Below are 22,685 nucleotides of genomic sequence, written 5' to 3'. Positions count from 1 at the left end.
TCATCATACTGATGTCTCGCCACTTATCAAAGCACCCCAGGGATCTGGTCTCCAGTGCCACTACACATGATGCATCACTGATAGCTACGCCACTGGGTACCTTACCCAACGTTGTCTGCTAAGAGGAAAGAAGGATGGAGGCAGCAGACGATGCTGTCCACGGTGATGTACGCTGTGCAACAGCCAGCATGAACTGAACTGTTGCAGGCCTCAGGGGATCTCCTCTCCTGTAGTCTGGGTGTATGGTGCATCACTGTCTTGTGGGGTGAGTGATTCAGGTGACTGTCCCAGGCCGACAGCCACAAGTGCCAGCTGCAATGATGCTAGACGTCGCAGCGCCATGAGTGCAGCCAGAGGGTAAGCCTGGCTCCCTCTCCTGTTAGCTGGGTCTGTGTGATTCTGCCGGCAATACCAGCCCTGTGTCCTGAAAGCACCCCCAAGCAAAGGTTCCCTCCTCCTGCTGCAGATTGCAGGGACAAGGGTGGGAAGAACGGAAGCAATCACTTGAGGCAGGCCCAGGCCTCTGAACAGCTGTGTCCTCCAGCAGGGCTCAGACCAGGACGGCAAACCTGGCACGGGCTCTAACTGGCGGTGGAAGGGAACAATGGTCTGGTGTTCACAAGAGGCTCAGACGCCTGTGACGCTAGCTATTGGCAGCGTGGATGTGACGGGGGAGGGCCAATTCCATGCTTCTAATGCCGGTTTACACAAACCCCGGTGTAGGCCGTGGGTCATGAGTCACAACCAGCAGAAGGCACACGTCTTCCAAGGTAACAAGGTATTTTCCGGTTTAGCAGCAGAGTTAGGGCCAGATGTAGGTAGGTTGAAAATTGCGACTTGCAATTTGCGAGTCCGTGCGACTCGCAAATTGCAAGTCGCAATTTGCTATGCAGAAAGGTGTCTCAGACACCTTCTGCAACTCGCAATGGGGTCGCAAAGACCCACCTCATTAATATTAATGAGGTGGGTCGCAGTTTGCGACCCCATTGCGAGTATGGGCACTCACGGGGATGGTGGCCTGCTGGAGACAGCAGACCACCATGTCCGTGACTGCTTTTTAATAAAGCAGTTTTTTTTTTCTATCTGCAGCCCGTTTTCCTTAAAGGAAAACGAGCTGCACTTAGAAAAAAAAACGAAACCTTTTGTTTCGGTATTTTTCAGAGCAGGCAGTGGTCCATAGGACCACTGCCTGCTCTGAAAAATTGTTTTTGTGATCATTCACAAAGGGGAAGGAGTCCCTTGGGGACCCCTTCCCGTTTGCGAATGGGTAACTGCGAGTTCATTTGCGACAGCTTTCGCGGTCGCAAATGAACTTGCATAGCGTTGCGAGTCGCAAATAGGAAGGGAACACCCCTTCCTATTTGCGAGTCGGAAATGCATTTTGCGAGTCGGATCCGACTTGCAAAATGCCTTTCTGCATCGCGGAGAGGCTTTTGCGCCTCGCAAACGGCGTTTTTCGCCATTTGCGAGTCGCAAATCCTTTCCTACATCTGGCCCTTAGTCTATTCTGGTGCAGGAATGTTTCTTCTGAAAGGGATAGGCCATCATTGGCGCGTCGGCTCATATTTCTAACCAATAGGATGTTTTCCGAGAGATGCACACACAAAACTACACCCGTGCTGATTAATTCCACTGGCAGAGTGGAGCAGGGGATGTATTAGTAATTCTGCGTAACAACAATAATGGGGAAATACTAAATCCCTCCAAATCAGCCAGGGGAGTTAAAAATTCCACAGTCCCCTATTATTGGTTGTGAGCACCTTGAACTAGGTATGGCACCCTGATATTTTTTGTAAGTAAGTAGTTTTATTGTTTTAGTTAATCATTAAAACCATAACAATTTTGCAGGTTAAAACTTTGACTCAACACAATCTGTGCATATATTTAAAAGTAAGTCTAATAAAACGTGTGGCAAATCATTCAAGTTGTATCCTACGGGGACCCCGCTAGGAACAAGTTAGTCCGTTGGGCATCCACATGCTTGTACAGATAAGCACAAGTTAAAATAAGGCATCCGACGTGGTACAGTCCTGCAGCTTCTAGCTTTCCACATTCCTGGCCCTATATGTGCAAGGGTGTATTAACGCATTCTTTCACTAGGGCCAAGAGGGTGCACTCCTCGGTGGGGGTTGGTCTTAATTGCCAGTGGCTATTGTTCTTTCAGGTGGGTGTAAACCAAGTTTGGTGTGGAAGTTAATACAGAAAATAGGCCAAATCCATTGTGGTCTTCTTTACGACCTGGTACACCTCGTGCTAGATGTTCTAAAGGCTATAAAAAGTTTGCTCATTTTTGATGAGATGTGACCTGATCAGGTCGATGAAAATGTAGGCAACTCTAGACTTTTCAGAAAGGGTTATTGCCAGAAATGTAGAAAATTTGCAGTATAACTGCATGTCGCCTGGATTGAGGCTCACAACTAAGGCTTCACTGCAGGCACAAATGGCTCTAACATTAAAACTTCTCTTTAACAGTTCCAACCAAAGCTTCCAGAGTTGAGGACAAATGCAAATCAAATGTATGACATCCTCCTCGTTGCAGTACTTGCACAGCGTTGAACCAGAGTGTGTCCATGCTGGTTTGTTTGCTAAGGCCGGTATGTTACCCAAGCGTAAGCCAATAGGCTGTGCTTTATGCGTGCCTGGAAATGGTATTGCCAGATATGGTGTGTGGGCCAGTGTGTTGTAATTCTTTATTACCATCCATGCATGTGAACAGGCTCTGAATTTGATTTTGTCTTCGATGGAGGATAGTAGTTTTAAGACCCTGTTTGTTCCCTTTTTGAAGGCAGCGTATGGAACATCTGCCACCCATATATCTGTACAATCCAGTTGTTTGATGGATGTTTTCAAGCATTTGTTATGTTCTGATTGCCCATCATCACCTCGCATACATCATTGCCAGCAATAACTTGGCAGTGATTACTGCTTAAAGGGGCTGAAAAGAAGGCCCTTCTCACTTTTTGGCCAAGATGATAAAAGCATGAGTTTAAGCATACCCCCTGTTCTCAATGTATTGTTTTTGCTGCATGAACGTTCCTCTTGTATCAAAATAAAATCCCAAATATTTATAGTTTGTTATGAATTCCAGCCACGTTGCATTTAGGATCATTATGGCTGAATGTCCCTGTTGGTTGCCGTTTGACACTGTTTTGATCTTTGGTACATTAATCTCGAGGAGGTTGTATTTTGCGTAATTGGCAAGTGCATTCAATGATTCTTGCAGGCCAACCTTAATTTGACTAAATAGCACAATGTTGTTTGCGTATGATGGATGGGGACCCAGGCGGGGTGTGTGGAAATTTTCCTTATCCAGGGCAAGTGTAAGGTCTGCCATAAAGAGAGTGAATAGATGAGGAGCTAGGACACAGCCCTACTTTAGACCAAGATTTGTAGGGATCTTTCTAGACAGTCTTGTACTGTTGCAATTATTATTTGAATCCAGGTGCCTGAATACAAAGATGATATTGCTCTAGGGAGAGGGTCTGGTTGGCCCCTTTTCTTCAACTTATTCCACCACAGTTCTCTGTTGACCTGGTCAAAATCAGCTTTGAAATAATGACGCCGAGATGTATTGTTTTCCTGCGTTCCTTGCATTGATTGACCAAGACGGTGGTGGGTAGAATGTTTGTTGTGGTACCAACTCATTTTCTGAAGCTCATTTGGTTTGGAGGGATGATGTCATTTTTTTACCAATCTATTAAATCAGAAAGAATCAGGGGTGCATAATTGTTACCTCTGAATTGAGGCGGGTGATGAGCCTGTATTTGGCATGGCCTGCCTTGTCTCCGCCTTTGCATATTGGGTTTGTAATGGAACCCTGTCAGCTTTCAGGAAAGGCCCCACTTAGCTGAACTAGTTTGAATAGCGAGGCTAGTACCCAAATATAATACTCCATCCTTTTAAAAAATGGCCTGGAATAAGCCTTTTGGTCCTCAGGCTCCCTCACAACGCCCATTACAATGGATGTTATAAACTATTAATGGAGTATAAATATAGGTTAATTTCAAATTTGATGTGCTTTTTGCTCCTTGGATACATTTCCTGGGTGTTGCATGTGGGGTGTTCTTTAGTGCTGGATTGATGATTTATTGAGAAAGTAGTGGTGAGGTAGGTCACCCATGTTAATTCTGAGATATTTGAGTTATTTATGATTCTTCCTTTGGAATTGAGATTGTTTATGGTTTCCCAAAATTTCCTTGAATGGATCTGCCTGGCATTGAATATTATTTTGGCCCAGAAGACATCATTAGCCGATTTCTTGTCTTCCCATCAATGTTTTCTGGAGGCTTTTTTTAGAGCTTTCAATTGTGCCCAGAGTAATGAGTTTAAGGGGCGCTCTTCCAGTCATTTGGTGAGTTTCTTTTGCTCTTTTTTAAGCTTAGTGTATTGCTTTGTGAAAGGGGCTTTCAATCTTGCCCATTTGGATGTGTCATAGTTCTTATACTGTCTATCATTAGCTTCTTGGTCAATGCTGCCATGTCTGCTATGGTTTCTATTGTGTGGTGTGTCAAATTATTGTCCTATACAATTTTCCTTTTATCTCATTTTTTCAGAGAGTCTGATTTCCCTGTGAGTTTGCAACTTTTTAGAGAAGTTGGCTTGTCCCCTATCGGCTTTGAGGGATTAAGGGAAACGGTTTGGTGACAGCCATTGATAAAAATCAGTATTGAATTCGGATTGGGAGAATCTCCTTGATTTGTATTTTTTTTGTAGTGAGGGCAGTTTCACAGAACCTTCTGATTAGGTTAATGGTTGAGTTGAGATGGCATCCTGATTTATAGAGCTGTTTTGCGATGTCTGCCCTGGTTGGCATGATGGCCTGCTGATTCACACCTGTGATTCAACTCCCTTGCTGGAGATGCACTTATCTGAACCGAGGTGTCTCATATTGATTGTTGATTTGGTAAATGGGGTTGCAATTGTTGGTTGGTTGGATTTTCACCTGCCGGCAGGATTGTGCTTTGATAATGTCATTGGGTTAAAGTGTTTTTTCTGGAGAAACTGTTAAGAGTGTAGTCAATATTCCTGTATGCTCTAGGAGACAGATTGATGCGTTAGTGGAAATGCTTCCCGTGTCCAATATGCAGCTCTAGGCAAATATTGGGTAGATTTGTTTAGAGGCTGTTTCCTTGGGTTGTGTATTTTTATATCTGCCTTCCTTGTACGCATCTGTTGCCTTTTAGTTAACTAAGGTGGTGAAAAGCTGTTCTTGGTTGTAGCATGGGCAACCACCTGTTTTGAAAGAATGGGTTATCCTATAGGCTAAGGTGTACCATATACTTGCTTAATGATTTCCTCATTACCACAGTTTTCGCTGGCATCACTAACATTTAATTGGAAATCTATGAAAGCAGCATACTTTTAAGGTAGCACAGACAAATTGGTTAATTAGATTTTGAGTTTGACCATGTCTAACCTGCAAACTAAGTTGATCTAGTCAAAGAAGTTGGAAGCTTTGTTATGTTTACAAAATCTGTAGAGCATCGCTGTCACCCAATACAAGCTTCCTGATGCTATTCTAGGGAAAAAGACAGGGGAGGAAAAAGGGCACCTAGAAAGAGCTATGACTCAAAAGGTGGTGAAAAGAAATATGTTTTCTGCAAGCCAAGGTGGTTATCAATCAGACATATGCGAAGAGGTAGAGATTTGGCTGCTAAAGAGATAAAGACCAGCCTGATTGCATTTGGCTCATTGTAAGGAAAGCAGGTTGTCTCTGCAAAGAGGATCTGAAGCAGCAAGATGTGGAATAATAATGGAACTTTTGTTGAAGCTGTGAAGGACCAGTATGGTGAGAGGCTGATAGCCTTGACAAAGCCTTCATCTTGATGTGATAAGGAATAGCAAGTAAATGCAGGGAAGCACAATGAGAAGATAGATGGGATCTATGTCAGAGATGAAAAACTACATGGGCTGCTGCATTTTGAATTTTAGAAAGGCAAGCAAGGTGAAACCAAAGCACAGGTACTTGCTGTAGTCCTAGCAATATAGGATAACAGCCTCCAAAGCTTTCTAACAGGCTGAACGAGTTAAAGAAGAAGTAATTTTATGGAGACAACTACATTAGTAGAAGAAAACAGAACAATGCTGATGAATCTGAGATGAAAGATGATGCTCCAAAACGAAGCTCAGATTTCCCACTAACAAGATGAAGGGCAGGAAGAAAATCCTATAGTTCCTTTGGGGGTCCAGATCTGAGGAGAAATACTGGCAATCAAGGTTTCTATTTTGTCAATATTCATTTTCATGCCATCAATAAGCATTTTGGAAATAGAATCATTGTTCAGTATTTTGAACAGAAAGAGGAGAATTAGCAGCATAGTCGTTCTTGTGAGATGCTTGAAAATCAAACAAGGGATTCTCCATTAAAGCAGTGGTTACAAGTGGACCAGGAAATGGGGAGGAATGTACAGCATTCATTACATACCAATACTTCTGTGTGTGGAATTTATTGTGTATTGAAAATACCTCCCATTTTGGCCTTCTCCAGTTAATGAGGAATTGAAAGTGGAATTGGTGTCTTCAACATGGAGTCATGCATGTATCACAACTGGCAGATTGGTCTTACCACAATTCACGAGGGAAACATTGCAGATCTGACACATTTTTCACGATGGCTAGACCAGAGTTTGAAAAGTGCATTGTATTAAAATGTTTGGGGGATCTGAGTAAAAGAATAGGATTTCCACTATTTATTACAGAAAGGATGCAATCAGCTTAGAAGAAAGTTAATTAACTAATGTTCATTGTAAGAAATGTAATTGTTAATTGAGGTGGATAGGAGTTCACCACAAAAAATAAGGCCACAAATGTGTTAAGGTAGACCACAGTATAATAATGTAAATGTGGGCTCGACCCCTGGTGGCTATGGCACAGAGTGCCGCAGCTAAACTTAAGAAAGTATGTAATCTGTTTAGCAGTAACATAACAGCTAAAAGTGAAAAACCAACACAATAAAAAAATCTCATAACTAATTTAGAAAAATAGAGGAAAGGTAAACACATAAAACAACATTAAAACAACAAAATCCAATAAATAGAACCAGAGATATGAATTTTAAATTATTTAAGGCAAAAAGTCCAAGGAAAAAATAAGATTCAATAGGTAGTCACGGTTGACAGTGTTTTCAGGCCAGCTGTGATGGTCCATGGGTTGGATACACCAAACAAGCTCATTCTGGGCAAAGGTTTACCCTTTTGGCTCAGTCTCTGAATTGGAAGTTAAAATCCTTCAGGAAGGTAAGGTCGTAGGCTGCATCTGCCAAACCTCTCTCAATGCCATATAGCCTCTGGACGAGGTCCCACCAGAGCTATTGGCTTTTAGTTTTGGTGGAAAAAGCTTAGTGTGGGAGAAATTAAAACGTTGTGACTTCTGAAGTTGGAAAGGCTCAGAGTAGGAGAAATTAAAACTTTGTGACTTCTGAAGTGCTTACATCAGCATTTCCTGCCTTTGCCTGTTCAAGATTTCTCCTGAAACTAGGGCCTCATTATGAATGTGGTGGTCTTCAAACGGCCACACTCGCGGTGGCGGTCAGGACCGCAGCATTAAAACCCTGGCGGTGAGACCACCAGCACTGCCAGGATCCATGATCCTGGTGGCCTGGCTGTAGCAGAGATCGTAATCCGCCAGGGCAGCGCTGCATGCAGCACTGCCCTGCGGATAACAACCTTGTTCTCCGCCAACCTTTTCATTGTGGTGCTACCGCCATGAAAAGGCCAGCGGAGGACAGGTGCAGAGGGCCACAGAGGTTCACCTGCACTGCCCATGCGCTTAGCATTGGCAGTACAGCCCACCCCCCGGCCCAGCACCATCTCAATGTTCCCTGTGTGTCTTTGCAAACAGGGACCACCGTGAGGGTGCTGGTGCACCCTGCGGGCTACAGCATTGCCGCTGGCTTGATTACATAGATAAATATGGCACTGTTCAGCTCTCTTCAATTCACTTTATGCAGCACAGCAACTTGCCATGTTGTATTGTATTAACTTTTAGTAAATCTGCCCCTTGATCTTTTGAAATGGGAGAGGAAAAGCTGCAGATGACAAGAAGTGCTGATTAAATTCTCCTTTCAGTATTACTATTGGTTAGATTTTCTAGGAGCTAATCTGGATTTTCTCGACATTGATACTTACTCCTGGAATCTTATGAGTAAGTCACATCTTATCCCATAAAATGATTTATGAATGAGTCCTGGATATTCAGATTTGAAACACACTTATGCCTGGAGATGGATGTGCCAGCTCTTAGTAAAGTGCTTTGAATTAGCTCTTCTGTGCTTTTGGTTTAGCTCCATAAACAGTTTCTTGTCTACTGAACTGTAATATGGAGGTGAGGCTGGGGATATACACTGCTCCTTACAACCATGCCCCACAGCAGAAAAAGCAGGTGATGCTGGGCAGAGGCGAATTGAGGGGGGATTTGTTATGTTTGAAATCACTCGCTCCCCCACCGCATGGTCTATGGGACACTCCATAACCAGTCCCCATTACCAAGCTAGACCTGGACTTAGCAACATCTAGTCACATAGAGCTCCTTAGGATGGAAAGGTGAATATGATCAACATATGATGTTTTTATTCAGCCTTGACTCATTGTGTTTGTATTTGTATTGTGCTTGTATAAATGTGTACTACAAACCATCATTTAGACACATTTGGAGCACATTGAAAGTAAATAATTCCTAATTTCTTAAATTATACACATAAATAATCCAATGCAATTAATAAATAGAACAGCAAACAATTAATTAAAAAATAGAACTTGTACTAAGAAATCAGTTGTAGGCATACAGGCAGAATTTCACACTACAAATTGTCTTTTGCTAGATTAAGAGTTTTGAACTAAACCAATCCTTACAAATGATCTAGCTGCTCAAGCAGCTTTTCTGGACGCATTTTTAGGAAAGGCTATTTCCTGTTTTAATCTTTTCTATCAGTGAGTCCTGCAAGTGTAACCCACAAGTCTCCAATCTCGATCTACGGACCCTGAGCAATTTAGTTCCAGCTGGGTCTTGTTTTCTACCAACACTAATGCAGGGATGACTGTCAATCATGGGAACTATTCACAAAGGTAAATTTACATATGTAAAACTACTAATGTGTAAATTGAATACCGCACTTTGTGTAAATCTACACTTTTTTGCTATTCACCATTTATGAGCCTAGTTTTCCACCTGAGTGTAGCCTTAAAATTCCTCTACTATCTCATGGAGCCTCCTCTAAGAAGAACAAGAATGTAAAGATACTAGTTGTAACTTTTCACATGTATCTGAGCTTTCCCAATGATAAAGTACAGAAAAAAAAGATTAAAAGATATTATTCTGTAACAAAGCAGTGTAAATATTTTAATATAAAATATAAATGTAAAGTATTTTAAAATATACATTCTGAATCGAGAACTACTAAAATAAAATGGTACATCACATTAACTCATACAATTAAATGTGTATTAAATAATTGAGTGATTTAAATATTTCTTATTTCATAAATAATATTTCTTGAATAATAATTAAAAAAATTCACTTGGTTAACATTTTAATTTTTATTTAATTTGTATTTTTTAATTTTTCAGCAACAATTTAAATGTTTAAGCTTTAAATTACATTTACTAATACAATTTAAAATAATTAACAATGTATAATAATTTTACATTATCTTTGTAATATTAAATAATAGATAGATAGATAGATAGATAGATAGATAGATAGATAGATAGATAGATAGATAGATAGATATAGATAGATATTTTAAAAGTTGAAATATTTTTATTTATTTAACAATAATTCCTATGGGTGTTATTTTAAGTCTCTCTTACCATTCCATTTTCTGGGAGTGTGTTGTAGTACCATTGAGTGGCCATGTGTGGTGCCTGACTTACTCCAAGGCTGGCCTGCAGTACATTTACTAATGTTTGCTACCTTCAGGGAGTAGTAACTTCAGAACTGTATTTTGTGAAAAGTAATGGGCTTACTCTTCTTTTGTGGGTTTGTGTTCGTAAAAGCTTTGTAATAGCTTGTCCCCCTCACCTTTTCCTAAACCCCTCTCATTGTGTAATGTTTCCCATTTTCCTGCCGCTTCCCCTTGTCTCTCCCAAATTTCTTACTAAAACATAGGCTTACAAGTACAGAGATCTTCTGCCACCACTGTAAAGTTCTCTGCGCAGAACAGATAGGAGAGGCAGAGGTCTCTGTCCACAGATAGTATATTTGATTTGGAAGCACTTTTGTAGCACTTACACATGTTTTCAGATTGTGTAAAGGAAGCCTTCATCCTGCCACTTCTGCGTGATTTCTCACAATAAATCCTCAATACATCACATAGTAATTGCAATTCCCATCTCCAATTTGCTATGCTTGAAATTTGTGATAAACCTTCTTAGGAGCTGCAGTTAAATTGTGCTACATGGCTGCATGCTTAGCAGCATTTAACCTGTACCAGCAACCTGTAAATAGTGCATAATTGTGGTGTGACTTTGACAATGTGGATGTGAGATAAAAGGATATAAAATGAGACACTCCCTCTTTCCATGGTGGTTTTCCACAAAAATGTCTGAAAATACAGATAAAGGTTGTCCAGATTACAGGTAAAGACAGCTCTCCTCTGTTCATTGCTGTATTTCCCTTTGATGGCCTACATTCACTGAGCCATTGTTAGAGTGTTCAATGAACATTGTTTATCATGTCACATTTATCACCAGCACCAAAGCCAGTGGCTACTGGAGGTTCTCTGAATGGATTGGTGCATATGTATGTGGCATGATCAATAGTGTGGGACAGTCATCCAGTAAGAAAAGCTTGCACTGTTGTTATAGTTACTGCCAAGGTGTGGCTACCAGAATCAAAGTTTGCTCACAGCTTTTTTCTGGATATTACTTAATTCATGTCACTACATTGTTTCTCCACATTGCCCTAAAATGTTGATTGAAACACTCCATTACACAAAAGGTTCAGAAAGACTCAATAGTTATTATCACTTAATCAAGACACATAGGCCCCCATTATGACTTCAACAGTCTATAACCTAGACCGCTGAAGTCCCGCCAGCCCCAAGACCGCCAGGGATGGCGGTCATCCGACCGCCATATAATGACTGCTGGTGGCTCTCCTCCAGAATTTGGGCATAGCGCTTCCAGCAGCCATACTGGCGGTCGGTGGTGCAGTGGTGGCTGCTCTGCTTGCACCGCCACGTCATCACAACCTCACCACGCCTATTATGAGGTTGTAATAGGCATGGTGGTGTTGTGGTGATGGGGCAGTGCTGGTGGAGCAGGCCCTAAAGATCCCGTCCCCTCCCAGACGTCCACTGTGTAAAGGTAAGTGCCCGTCCGATAGGATAGGTGGGGTGATGAGTGGTGTGTGCATGCATGGGGGTGTGCGTTTGTGTGATTGGAGGGGGTGGAGTTTGTGTGCGTGTATGTGTGTAATTGTGAGTGTGTGATTGCGAGAGTGGATGTGGGGGTGGCGGGGTGTGTGCGAGTGTATGTGTGTGTCTGTATGAGTGTGTGAATGCGTGATTGCATGTTTGGATGGGGTGGGGGTTGGGGGTCTCTAGGGGCTGAGGGGGGGATGTGGCTGTGTGGGGGGATTGGGGTGGGTCGCATACTGGTGAAAGGAATGTAAATTCTTGTAGCCAGTATCCTTTTGACCAGGGATTTCCTGGCAGTGTTGCCGCCAGGGAATCCCTGACGGAAAGGAGGCTCCAAATAAAGTTGGTGGTCTATGGTGGACCACCTTCGTCCCAGCAGTCGGAACGCCCTGTTTACTGCCGTGGTCATAATCTGGTGGTCCAGCACCGCCACACCGTTGGCGGTGTTACCACCACCGCCAGCGTGGCACAGCTGGACCGCCAATGTTATAATGAGGGCCTTAATATCCTACCCTGTGTGTAAATAGATATTAAACACTAACGAGGAGTGATTGTCAAATTGAAGAAGAAAAATGATAGGGTGAGTTGACAAATTTGTCAGTGGTTTCATGGAAATTTACTTACTTCTAGCAGATTTCCTAAATAAGGGTACTGGTTAGTTACACATCCATTAACAGAGTTAGTAGGTGACTTTTCTCTAAATCTTTAAGCACGCCATTAATTCAGAAGCCACTAAAAAAAATAACTTGCTATATTTTATTTGCTTGCAATCATGTCCATAAACCTCAATTATAAAGAGGTCTTAACTACTGTCAGTCCTGTATTCCACCTATTTCTTCCTTTATTATTTGTCATTTTCCACAGCTCCTCCCATATTCATAATTCTTAGGAGGAAAGGATTTATGTCTAAAATTTTTGTAATGGGGCCAACCACATCTAACAACTTAAGATGTTTTGAAATACAATTATTAGGACAGAAGACTACTCAAATTCTCAAGCTCATAGGGGCTTATTTACAAGCCCTTTGCGCCGTCAGTAGTCTGGACTCTACACTAGCGGGCACTGGATCCCCCGTGGTGAATAGGGGGCCTCTCTTGGGTTCATGGCTACCACATTGCCCACGCTTGCCCCTTTGAAGGGCGGAGCCCTTAAATATCCCTCTGGGCCCCTAGGTTGTGTTGCTCAACTTCATCCTAAATCCCGGAGCCATCTTCTATGACGTGTGGCTCTGTCCACCTCATTTGCCCACGGTGACAGTGTGATCTCTGTATGGGGGCCTTCCTTCTCCCACCCTGGAAGGTGAAAGGGCAGACCTGAGGCTTACCCTCCAGCCTGAACACCACTTCTTCGGTGTGCTGCCTCACCAAATGCTCCCTACATTTCAGAAGCCTACTACTCCTTGACCACCTGCATAGGGAGCTGACTGTCTCTCCACTGCACCATGGAGTGCTCCCATCCTCCCCCCCGGGGACCAGACTTTTCCTTCTCTTGGAGATGCTCTGAGGCAAGTCCTATGGCGAAACCTCCCATCAGCTGCTCTTCTCAGAGGCCGTCTCTCAGCAGTGCCCAAGTTGGTCAAACAGATGTCAGCTGCCACTGGGCCCGCCACAGGCTCCCCTTGCCCGCAGCAGGATTCCACAATAAAGCGCATCCTACAGGAGGTCACAGTGGTTGGCCTCCACCTGGAAGGCATGGAATCCAAAATCTCTGTCATCAAAGGCGAGACCAAATCCATTCTAGCTGACATTACAGACTTTCAGAAGAGGATGGAGGGGAGAGGACCATTTCAACATCATACCGGACAGAGACTAGGAACTTTAATATTTGCGGAACAAGCTCACAGACCCGTAGAGACAATGTCCGCTTCTTCAGATTCCCGTAATGTGTCAAGGCCATCGACATCAGGGATTTCCTCAAGGGCCTACTCCCCAGGCTTCAGTACTCACCTACTTTTCCCCTCTGGAGAACAAACAGGATCATTGTGTTGGCCCCAGGACTAGGACTCATTGGGAAGGGTCCACCCCATTATAGCCTCGTTACTTCATCATGAGCAAGTGCAGCAGTTCCTGACTAATGCCTGCTCCCATTGCCCATATGACTTCAAAGGGCATGAGATCTGCATAGCTGCCAACTTCTCACAAGAGACCAACAACAGGAGAAAGGCATTTTTGGCTCTTCAGCCTCAGTTGCAAAAAGTGGAACTGTTCAACTTGCCTGTAACTGGATCACGAAGGATGGCAGATCCTTAGACTTCTTTGACCTGGATGCACTATGCCTTTTCCTGGAAGGAATTTCCAACCATACTATGAACATACCCCGTGGACTTGCCGACTGCCTCCCATCCCACAAACATGACTCTTCCTCCTACCACCTCCAGTGGCTGCTTGAGCTCTGGTTGGAACTACAACCAGGGCAGAGACCTTGAAAGGCCGGCCAGATCCCAGTATGGCAGGGATAAGGTCCTTAAGGTGGTGGCAGCCCTTACTCAGAACCAGGGCTGCAACAAATCCTAGTCCCCACTGAAGCCTTCCCAATCTGATGGCTGAGATTTGCTCCTTGCTGCCATGGCTGCTACTTCCCTGCACTGGCAGTCGCACGTCAAGGTCCTTGGCATCCTAAAGATGGATGGATGAGTATAATGCTTTCACCTTTATATCTCTTCTCTGTACCGCTTATATTGCCATGCCACTTGCCGATTGCTTTTGAGCAGCTGTAATTTGTTCTGTTCTCAGTTACACTGTTTGCATTGTTGTGTTACTGAGTGTCTTTGTATTGTAATATGGTACAATGTTCTACAATGTTTTACCCTTATGAACCGTTTTTGATGTGGTTGCACCCATTGTTGGAATGTTATTCAGTGCTAGCATGCCACCACTGTAGACCTGATCTACTTGCCCTCCCCCCACCTTCCACTTCCCACCTCCCTCCTTTCCTTTTCACCTTCTCTCCTTCCCTCCTAGCCAACTCCTGAGTCACCCACCCACCATCCCACGGCCCCCCACCTTTCCTCCACTGTCCTATACCCCACCAATTAAGTGAGGCAGCTGTTTGATGCTTGTTTGATGCTTGATATCAGCTGTGTTCCCTCAGAGTCCACCTCTCACCCCTGGGACGGCACAGGAGAGCATGAACCTATGCTAGTCAGCCCTCCCGGGTCCATTATTGACCTTCCTTCCCAATGAGTATGGTCTAGTCTGCCCCTTTCTGTGGGATCTCTGGTGTGCTGGACCCGCAAGCCTAGGCCTATCTTCATAGCCTCCGGCCCTTCCTGAGCCTCTGCCCTCAGCTCAGCTCTGTATTATTCCAGTCCCTTCTCCCCTTCCCTTTTGTAACCTCTTGTAACAGACATCCCATCCTCCACCATGTCCAAGGGTTTTTTGGGCCACTCTTCTCTCTCCCTCCTTTTTTTCTCCTTCTCTCTTTACTCTCTTCCCTCTTCTCTCTCCTCTTCCTCACCCCCTCCTTTCCATACTTCCCTCTGCTCCTTTTCATTTGATACCTTGAAACCTCTGCAACCCATTGCCACTGATCAGCCCCCATCCTGATGGCTGCTCCTGCCCCTACATCTTCCTCTTCTCTGTGAACCATCTCTTGGAATGTTAATGGCTTGACACACTGTATAAAATGCAGGAAGGTGTTGTTCTGTCTGTTGTTTAAATGGGTGGACATGGCCATCTTGCAGGAGACTCACCTTTCACACCTGGAGTCTGAAAAAATGCATTAGAACTGGGTGCGATGAGTGGGATGAGGGGTCCATAGTAGCTGCCCAGTGCCTGCAACAGCAGTCCCCAGACCCTCCAGGAAATGCAGAGTGCATGCCATGGAATCCCCCAATACCCGCTTCTCTCTGCCATCCCCATTCCTGCTGGTATATCCCTATGTGGACGATGTACCGCTTACCCTCACAGACCTTCCTCTCACTTTCCCGGTCCTATTGGAAATCATCAGTAACTTTAATGGAGTGCCTACATCACACCCTGTCAACCCGATGCTGCAGGTCATTGCCAAGTCATAGCAGCAAGCTGATCGTCTCTTTGGGGTGGACCCCCTTCTTCACAAGTATGAACCAATATGGGGTAAAACCAGCAGGCATCAGCAGCCTAAACCAGATCATTGCTGGGGGTACCCTCAAATCCTTTGCAGCACTCCATAAGAAGTTTGGCCTTCCGCCACCCTAGTCTTGGAGATACCTCCAATGACAGCACTTTCTTAGCCGTCACATGGGTTCATGACCCTGGGCCCTCCAATCCTCCCCCCTAGTCTCCTATCTAAGGACATGGGGCTGTTTTTGCCAGGTGATGTCTGGTTTTTACAGTCTTTTGAATTGTCAGCTTTTCTACCTTCCTCCCCTCAAAAATCAGTGTATTAAACAGCAAACTAGACGCAGATGGCTTACGAGGAGGAAGACTGGGCAGAACTCCTAGAGGTGCTTGACCATGGGATGAGAGAGGCACGTTTGAAATTCTGCCTTTTTAAAACACTGCATGACTGAAATTGGACCCCCGAAAATGCGAGCAGCAGGCCAGTTGCACCAGGCGAGTTGTTGGCACTGCCCCCATGCCCACTGTCACCTATTACACATCCTCTGTGACTGTGCCTTGAAACAGCCTTTTTGGGATGCAATTGGGAACATGCTGAGTGAGACCTTGCTGTCTCGACTCTTCTCCCTCGTCCCCTGATCTTCTTACACGACTCTGTGGACTCACCAGACCTCTTCATCCTCCAGATCTGTGTCTTACCTACAGTGCTCGCCATGGCTAAGAAATGCATACTTCACCACTGGTGCTCTCCCACACCCCTTTCCCATGATGCGTGGCTCACAGCAATGTACCAAGCAGCTTCGCCCGAATGATTCATCTACAATCTTCAAGACAGAACTCAGACCTTTCTTGAAATCTGGGTGTCCATCCTCCATGATGCCACGTGCCTGGTGCATTGCCCCCATATCAGTCTGCTTGGTGTTTCTGCCACATCACGTCCCATTCTACTGACTGTACGGATTCACCTAGGCATACTCCCCTCCCCCTGCTGATACATTCCCCCTCCTCTTCCTCCGCCCTCCACCCCATCTTTTTCTCATCCCCCCTCCTCTTCCTCAACCCCACCCCCCAGACTTACCCAACATCTTAATGCTTGTTTCTGTGCTATACGGTCCCTTTTTGGGGGCTCTAGCCTCAACACTCGATATGTGACGTGCACTTCGGTTTAATTTAGGACTGTACTGATGTGTAATGGTTTTGCTACCTGTTAGAAATGGGATCTTTGGTTGGCAGCCAGGTTACCCCCGTCCAAGCAAGGACCCTCACTCTTGTCAGGGAAAAGGAGGATCACCCTTGGTTAACTCCCGCTCACCCTCTTGGTAGCTTGGCACGAGCAGACAGGCTTAACTTCAGAAGCAATGTGTAAAGTATTTGTACCACCACACAGAGTGAAAACACTACAAAATGATATGACAAAGGTTTAAGAAAATAGGTAATATTTATCTAAACAAAACAAGAACAAAACAACAAAAATCCAACATACACAAGTCAAGTTATGAATTTTCAAAATAATAAGAGTCTTAATCATTAGAAAACAGTGAGAATGCTGTTATTTCACAACGGCACCTGGGTAGCGTCAAAATAAAGCCGCACAGCGAGTGTGCTTTGAGAAAGGCCAGCGTGGGGTTTGCATCGTTATCAACCTCCGTTAGCAAGTATTGCGTGTCGTTTCTCTAGCCATGTTGCATCGATCTTCCAGCTGTGATGCAGGTGGAATGTTGATTTCAGCCGCGCAGACGGTGGCGCATCGTTTATCAGTCGTCAAGGAAGGTGCGTCAAAAATTTCACTGTGCAGGAATTTTCAGCTCTTGTATGCCAACTTCACCTTTTAAGGGCCAAGGAACTGGATAGGGCACCACTTGGCAGGCCAGGAGACTCAGCAGAGAGTCCAGGTGCTGGTAGGGGAAGTCTTTGATGACCCGGAGACTTTAACAACAGGAGGCAAGCTCATTTCAAGCCCTTGGAGATTCTTCTCAAGCAGGAATGCACAACAAAGTACAGTTTTTGTCCCCTCTCACAGACAGAAGCAGCAACTACAGGATAGCCCAACAAAGCACAGTCACGGGCAGGGGCAGCACTTCTCAGCTTTTCAGCTCTTCTCTTTGGCAGAGGTTCCTCTTGATTCCAGAAGTGATCTAATTTTCAGGGAGTTTGGGTCCACTACTTAGACCCCTTTCTGCCTTTGAAGTAGGCCTACTTCAAAAGAAAGTCTCTCTTGTTTGTAAGATCCTGCCTTGCCCAGGCCAGGCTCCAGACCCACACCAGGGGGTCGGAGACTGCATTGTGTGAGGGCAGGCACAGCCCTTTCAGGTGTAAGTGACCACTTCTCCCCTGCCTCCCAGTACAGAAGGAGCATCAGGATATGCAGGCTATACCCCAGCTCCCTTTGTGTCTCTGTCTAGAGAGAGGTGCAAACAACCCAACTGTCAAACTGACCCAGACAGGGAATCCACAAACAGGCTGAGTCACAGAATGATTTAAGCAAACAAATGGCTACTTTCTAAATGTGCCATTTTCCAACTAACAATCTAAAACAAACTTTGCTAAAAGTTGTATTTTTAAATAGTGAGTTCAGAGACCCTAAAGTCCACATTTCTATCTGCTCCCAAAGGGAATCTGCACTTTAATAATATTTAAAGGCAGCCCCCATGTTAACTTATGAGAGAATTAGGCCTTGCAACAGTGAAAACTGAATTTTGCAGTATTTCACTGTTAGAACATGTAAAACACATAAGTACATGTCCCACCTTTCACATACACTGCACCCAGCCCATGGGGCTACTTAGGGCCTACTTTAGGGGTGCTTTACATGTATCAAAAGTGAAGGTTTAGGTCTGGCAAGTGGGTGCACTTGCCAAGTCGAATTGGTAGTTTAAAACTGCACACACAGACATTGCAGGGGAAGGTCTGAGCCATGTTTACAGGGCTACTTATGTGGGTGGCACAACCAGTGCTGTAGGCCCACTAGTAGTATTTGATTTACAAGCCCTGGGCACCTCTAGTGTACTGTACGAGGGACTTCCCAGTAAATCAGATATGCCAATCATGGAAAGCCAATTTACACATACACTTTACATAGGAACACTAGCACGTTAGCAATGGATAGCAGTGGTAAAGTGCCCAGAATAACAAAAACAGCAAACACAGAGTCCAGCACACATCAACAACCTGGGAAACAGAGGCAAAAGGTTAGGTGAGACCACGCCAAGGATGCCAAGTCTAGCACTGCCATTTTTGACATCCATGGTTCCTGCCCCATTTTCTGTTGTCCTGTTCTGTTTTGTTCTGTTTGATCCTTTAATAAAGAATTGCAAAGCAAATAAAAAGAAAATGAATTTCATGGGAACTGACAGGTTTTTATGTCGATTTTATCAGCAGTGGACTGCAGGGAAGAATGAAATGCACATTTTATTATGTTGAATAATTTGTCATATAACATACTCCGCATGCATATGCAACAGTACACCATTTTATGAAATGTGCTTTCACAATTATTTGCACATCATCTTTGTGATTCTTTCCTTCCAGGGTACCACTACATTTGCTTAAGGAATGAGAAGAATATCCCCTTGATACTGCCTGCACTTTTCGTCTATATCGAAGTTAAAGATTATGTCCCAGACACTTATGCCGGTACGTTATGGTAAAACATTATATTTGACTCGTGACAATCAGTGTAGCTTGATGAGAGTGTGGTATAAAATAGTCAGATACCTTCTCAGTACTAAGATACCTGTTTTATGCTGTGGTGTTGCATCTCCTTTGATCTCTGCTGTGTACTTTCCGTGTGTGAATTACCACAGTCATCCTGTGGGTACATAAGATAAATAGTGCCCGAATGAGTTTTGGTGTTTACTACCTTGCTTTGAAATGTGGTATGTGAACATCCATCTCCACTATGTTCCTTATCCCTTGTTGATGTTTGCAAGAACCCTGTGACTGTCCTGCACACCCTAATAAGTAAAGCAGCATATCAAACGGTTTTAAGGATCCAGGATGCAGAAGATGCCAGATGAAAAGGTATCATTAATATTAACAGTTTTCATTTATAAACACATCACAGCTTTAAAGTTAAGTAATAGTCTTATGTTTGAGTCTCAGTGTATGCAGAAGCCTCGGGTACAGAACTCATTTCGCCAGCTAAATATGTTTGTTTACGTTGGCCATAACGTGATTAAATCTAGATATGGTATAAAAATTCGAATCTTTAATTCTCCTAGCACCTGTGCTTAATTTGTGCTTGTGGTTTCCGGTGCTGAGCACCGGCACTTATTTTTGAGGGCCGGGGCTTAGTCTTCTGCTTCAAGCATTTGCTGCGAGCAAAAGACACGTATGGGAAAGACAGAGGAAGGGAAAAACGAAAAAAGCGTCACAAAGGGAGAAAGTAGAAAGCTGCTAGAGTGAGCTGAAGGGGCAGGGAGTGGCTTTGAATGGATTGAAGAGGCCCGAGGTGTCTTCAGGATTATGCCGCCTCAGTATTCCCTGCTCGCACAATTAATTTTAGCATCCGCGTGTTTACGAGGAGGGCTTTGGGCACCGGCACGTCTTTATTTACAAATTAAGCACTGCCTAGCACTCAATAATGTCTTTGAAAAGTCCACCCACTTTTCTTAGGTTATTTAACTTTTAATGGTAATGTTTAATGCATTTTCCCATCTATTAGAGGATACACAGCTAGACAAACAAAATTTAGCGCGAATTAGCTGTTTCCTAAAACATTTTGTGTACATTAATCAGATTTATGGCCCAATTCTAAGGACCGTCGGGTGCAAATAATAGCAAGATAAAACCCATTTAAACACTGCATTAATTTGTGTTTTTCCGCAGAGTTCCAAGTTTTCCTAGGTGCAATTAGGAAAACACATGGAATGATCTTTGCTGTTGTCATTTCCACCCCCAAAAGTTATCCCATTACCAAGTCAGCTTAGTTTGTTTCAGAAGCTTGTGGTTGCAAATATCCCAAGACTAGGCGCAATTTGTGCAAAAGCCATGAGTACAAATATTGTTTGAGACTAAGGCCCATATTTACAAGCAGCCTGCGCCGCCAGAGCATCACTTTTAGTGACGCACCAGCAGCGCAGGCTGCTGACCCATATCTTCAATGCCACGCAAAGCCACTCTGCTTGGCTTTTCCTGGCTTTGTAGATATGGAGTAAGGCAATGCAGCGCAAGTCGCTGCATTGCCTTACTTTGCATCAGGGAGGCGTTTTGACGAGTTGCCAGATTTACAGGGTTTTGTAAACCTGGGAATGCGTCAAAACCCCGTGCCACCCCAGGTGTGGCGTAAGAGTGACACAACTGGGAGAAATATCTTTATTTCTCCCCATTTTTCTACATGTGTGCTGCATTCTTCCTGAATGATGTTTATCACTAATTTGAGCCTGATGGCAGCAACTGATTGAAAATGCATTGGGTATGTGAACATTGGTGTCAAAAAGTAAAATCAGGCAAGATGTTCATTTTAAGTAAGGAAAGATGCAATATGTTTTTATGTTTAGAAGGAGGAGGAAAACGCCTCCATTGAAGGTGTCCCTTCCTGCACAAAAACGCAATGCAGGCATCTTTGCACCATGGTTCAAGGGTGCCTGTGCCGGTGCATGTCAGCAACGTCTGCGCCAGCGCAGGGAAAGAGGACAGAACTGCACCGTATCTTGTTGATATGGCCCATTTCTGCCACTTCCCGGTGGCGCAGGGTGGTGCAGCAAGGCACTTGTGTTATTTTGACGTACGGAATGAGGACATGATAGTATAATGAACAGATTGCTGTCCTTCTTACATTCTATCCACAGTTTATCATAGGATATTTCCAAATTCCTATGGATCGTTTTTCCACCTATTGTGAGGCTAGTGTAGCCGTCTTCTAGTTAATTCTTTGGCCGGTGAATAACATTGTTGATGTCAGAGAGAAAGTTTATTTGCATTAGAAAATAGGTCACTCTGCAGTACTCGGATATACATGAAGCCAAATTCACCCTAAGTCTTGTAAAGATGTTATTAGTTACTTTATTTTATGTATTTATATACCTAAAACAGTGTCCTGACGCTAAATAGAAGCAAGAGCTCAGTCACTAACTTTATTGCTGCAACAGACAAGTTTTTAGAGTTTACTAAATCTGTACAGGTTAGTTTCAGCAGAAGGTAAAGAGGACATTTGTCTAATTTAAAACTGTTATTTAAGCAAAAGAAGGGCCACCTTGGTGCGTCCTTGCTACTAGTTGAATTTGAAGAAGAAGCTAAGCATATTGCCCTGGTTGGACTAGAAGTGGCCTAAAATACTACAGAAAGGTAAGGCCACGTCCAGACTTATAAAGGGCTATCAAGGAGCAATGTATGTGATTTGTCTAGATTTCCATGGAAATCTCACCGCTTTCTGTATATTTGTGCTTCTCTCTCACCTCCTACAGTAAACCTGCATAATTCATTAATGTTGCAGAACATTGTCTGCAAACAGCAAAATCTATAGACCTCGATAAAGGAATTTTATCTGCTTGGATTGTTCACCTGCCTGTTTTTAGCTTTTTGTATCTCTGGGGTTTCGACTACTGGTGTGGAGAGGAACGAGTGTAGCGCTAAAAGAATACTTAGCAATCTGAGAAATTTGTCCCTAGAAAAATAGAAAAGTTTTTAAAGCAAGAAAATCCCTAACTCTAGAGCTGCAGAATAATGGAAGATTCCTAGTGAAGTGGAGATACAAAGCACACCGAGTTCCTATGTACTCGTTCCATGCACTAAATTAATCTGCAGTGGACTTATTGTTTTCATACCATACATGTTTCCTAAAGCACAGAGCATTTGGAATTTGTGATGGTCCCATAGCTTATGTAAGGAGTCACAGTTAATAGATGTTTCAGTGTTTTGGGAGGACTTTCTAGACTTTGTTTCAGTGGTGTGAATAATTCCAGCAACTCTAACTTAGAGGGCATGGTCTACTAAGAACTGTTCTCCAAGAAACCCAAGCTGTACCGTCACTGTGCCCACTCTGCTGGACTGCAAATCCAAAAGAAAGCACCACAGTATACTGACTTCATCTTAACCACAACATCAATTGCAAATAATGGTTGGGTAAGGCACTCTAATGCATATTTTCGATGGGCAACTCCAATAGTGGCACTTTTTGATCACATGCTTAAATCGTGGTGATTAATTGTGTGTTATTTGTGTTCATTTGAATAGTTGAAGACTTTCCCCTGAACTACCAAAGTAACGATTTGCATTTTAATTTATTAAAATGTATCTCAGCAAGGGCTGTTTTCCTTCATGGTCCTCTTATCCGTTTACTTCAGATTTGG

The 22,685-nt window shown here is 43.7% G+C and overlaps 1 protein-coding gene across 2 annotated transcripts in view; it reads left to right on the top strand.

Moving 5' to 3' along the window:
* PLCB1 (phospholipase C beta 1) overlaps nucleotides 1-22,685 on the top strand; it is a 2,042,221-nt gene that overhangs the window by 1,446,160 nt on the left and 573,376 nt on the right. For both annotated transcript variants that reach the window (XM_069234146.1, XM_069234145.1), the window contains exon 22: nucleotides 18,925-19,029. In XM_069234146.1, the coding sequence (XP_069090247.1) occupies nucleotides 18,925-19,029 (105 nt within the window). The remainder of the gene's footprint in view (nucleotides 1-18,924; nucleotides 19,030-22,685) is intronic.

The sequence above is a fragment of the Pleurodeles waltl genome, chromosome 5 (assembly GCF_031143425.1).
Source record: "Pleurodeles waltl isolate 20211129_DDA chromosome 5, aPleWal1.hap1.20221129, whole genome shotgun sequence".
NCBI lineage: Eukaryota > Metazoa > Chordata > Amphibia > Caudata > Salamandridae > Pleurodeles > Pleurodeles waltl.
The sequence above is the reverse complement of the archived record's forward strand: the minus strand, read 5'-3'. Positions and strand labels throughout refer to the sequence as shown.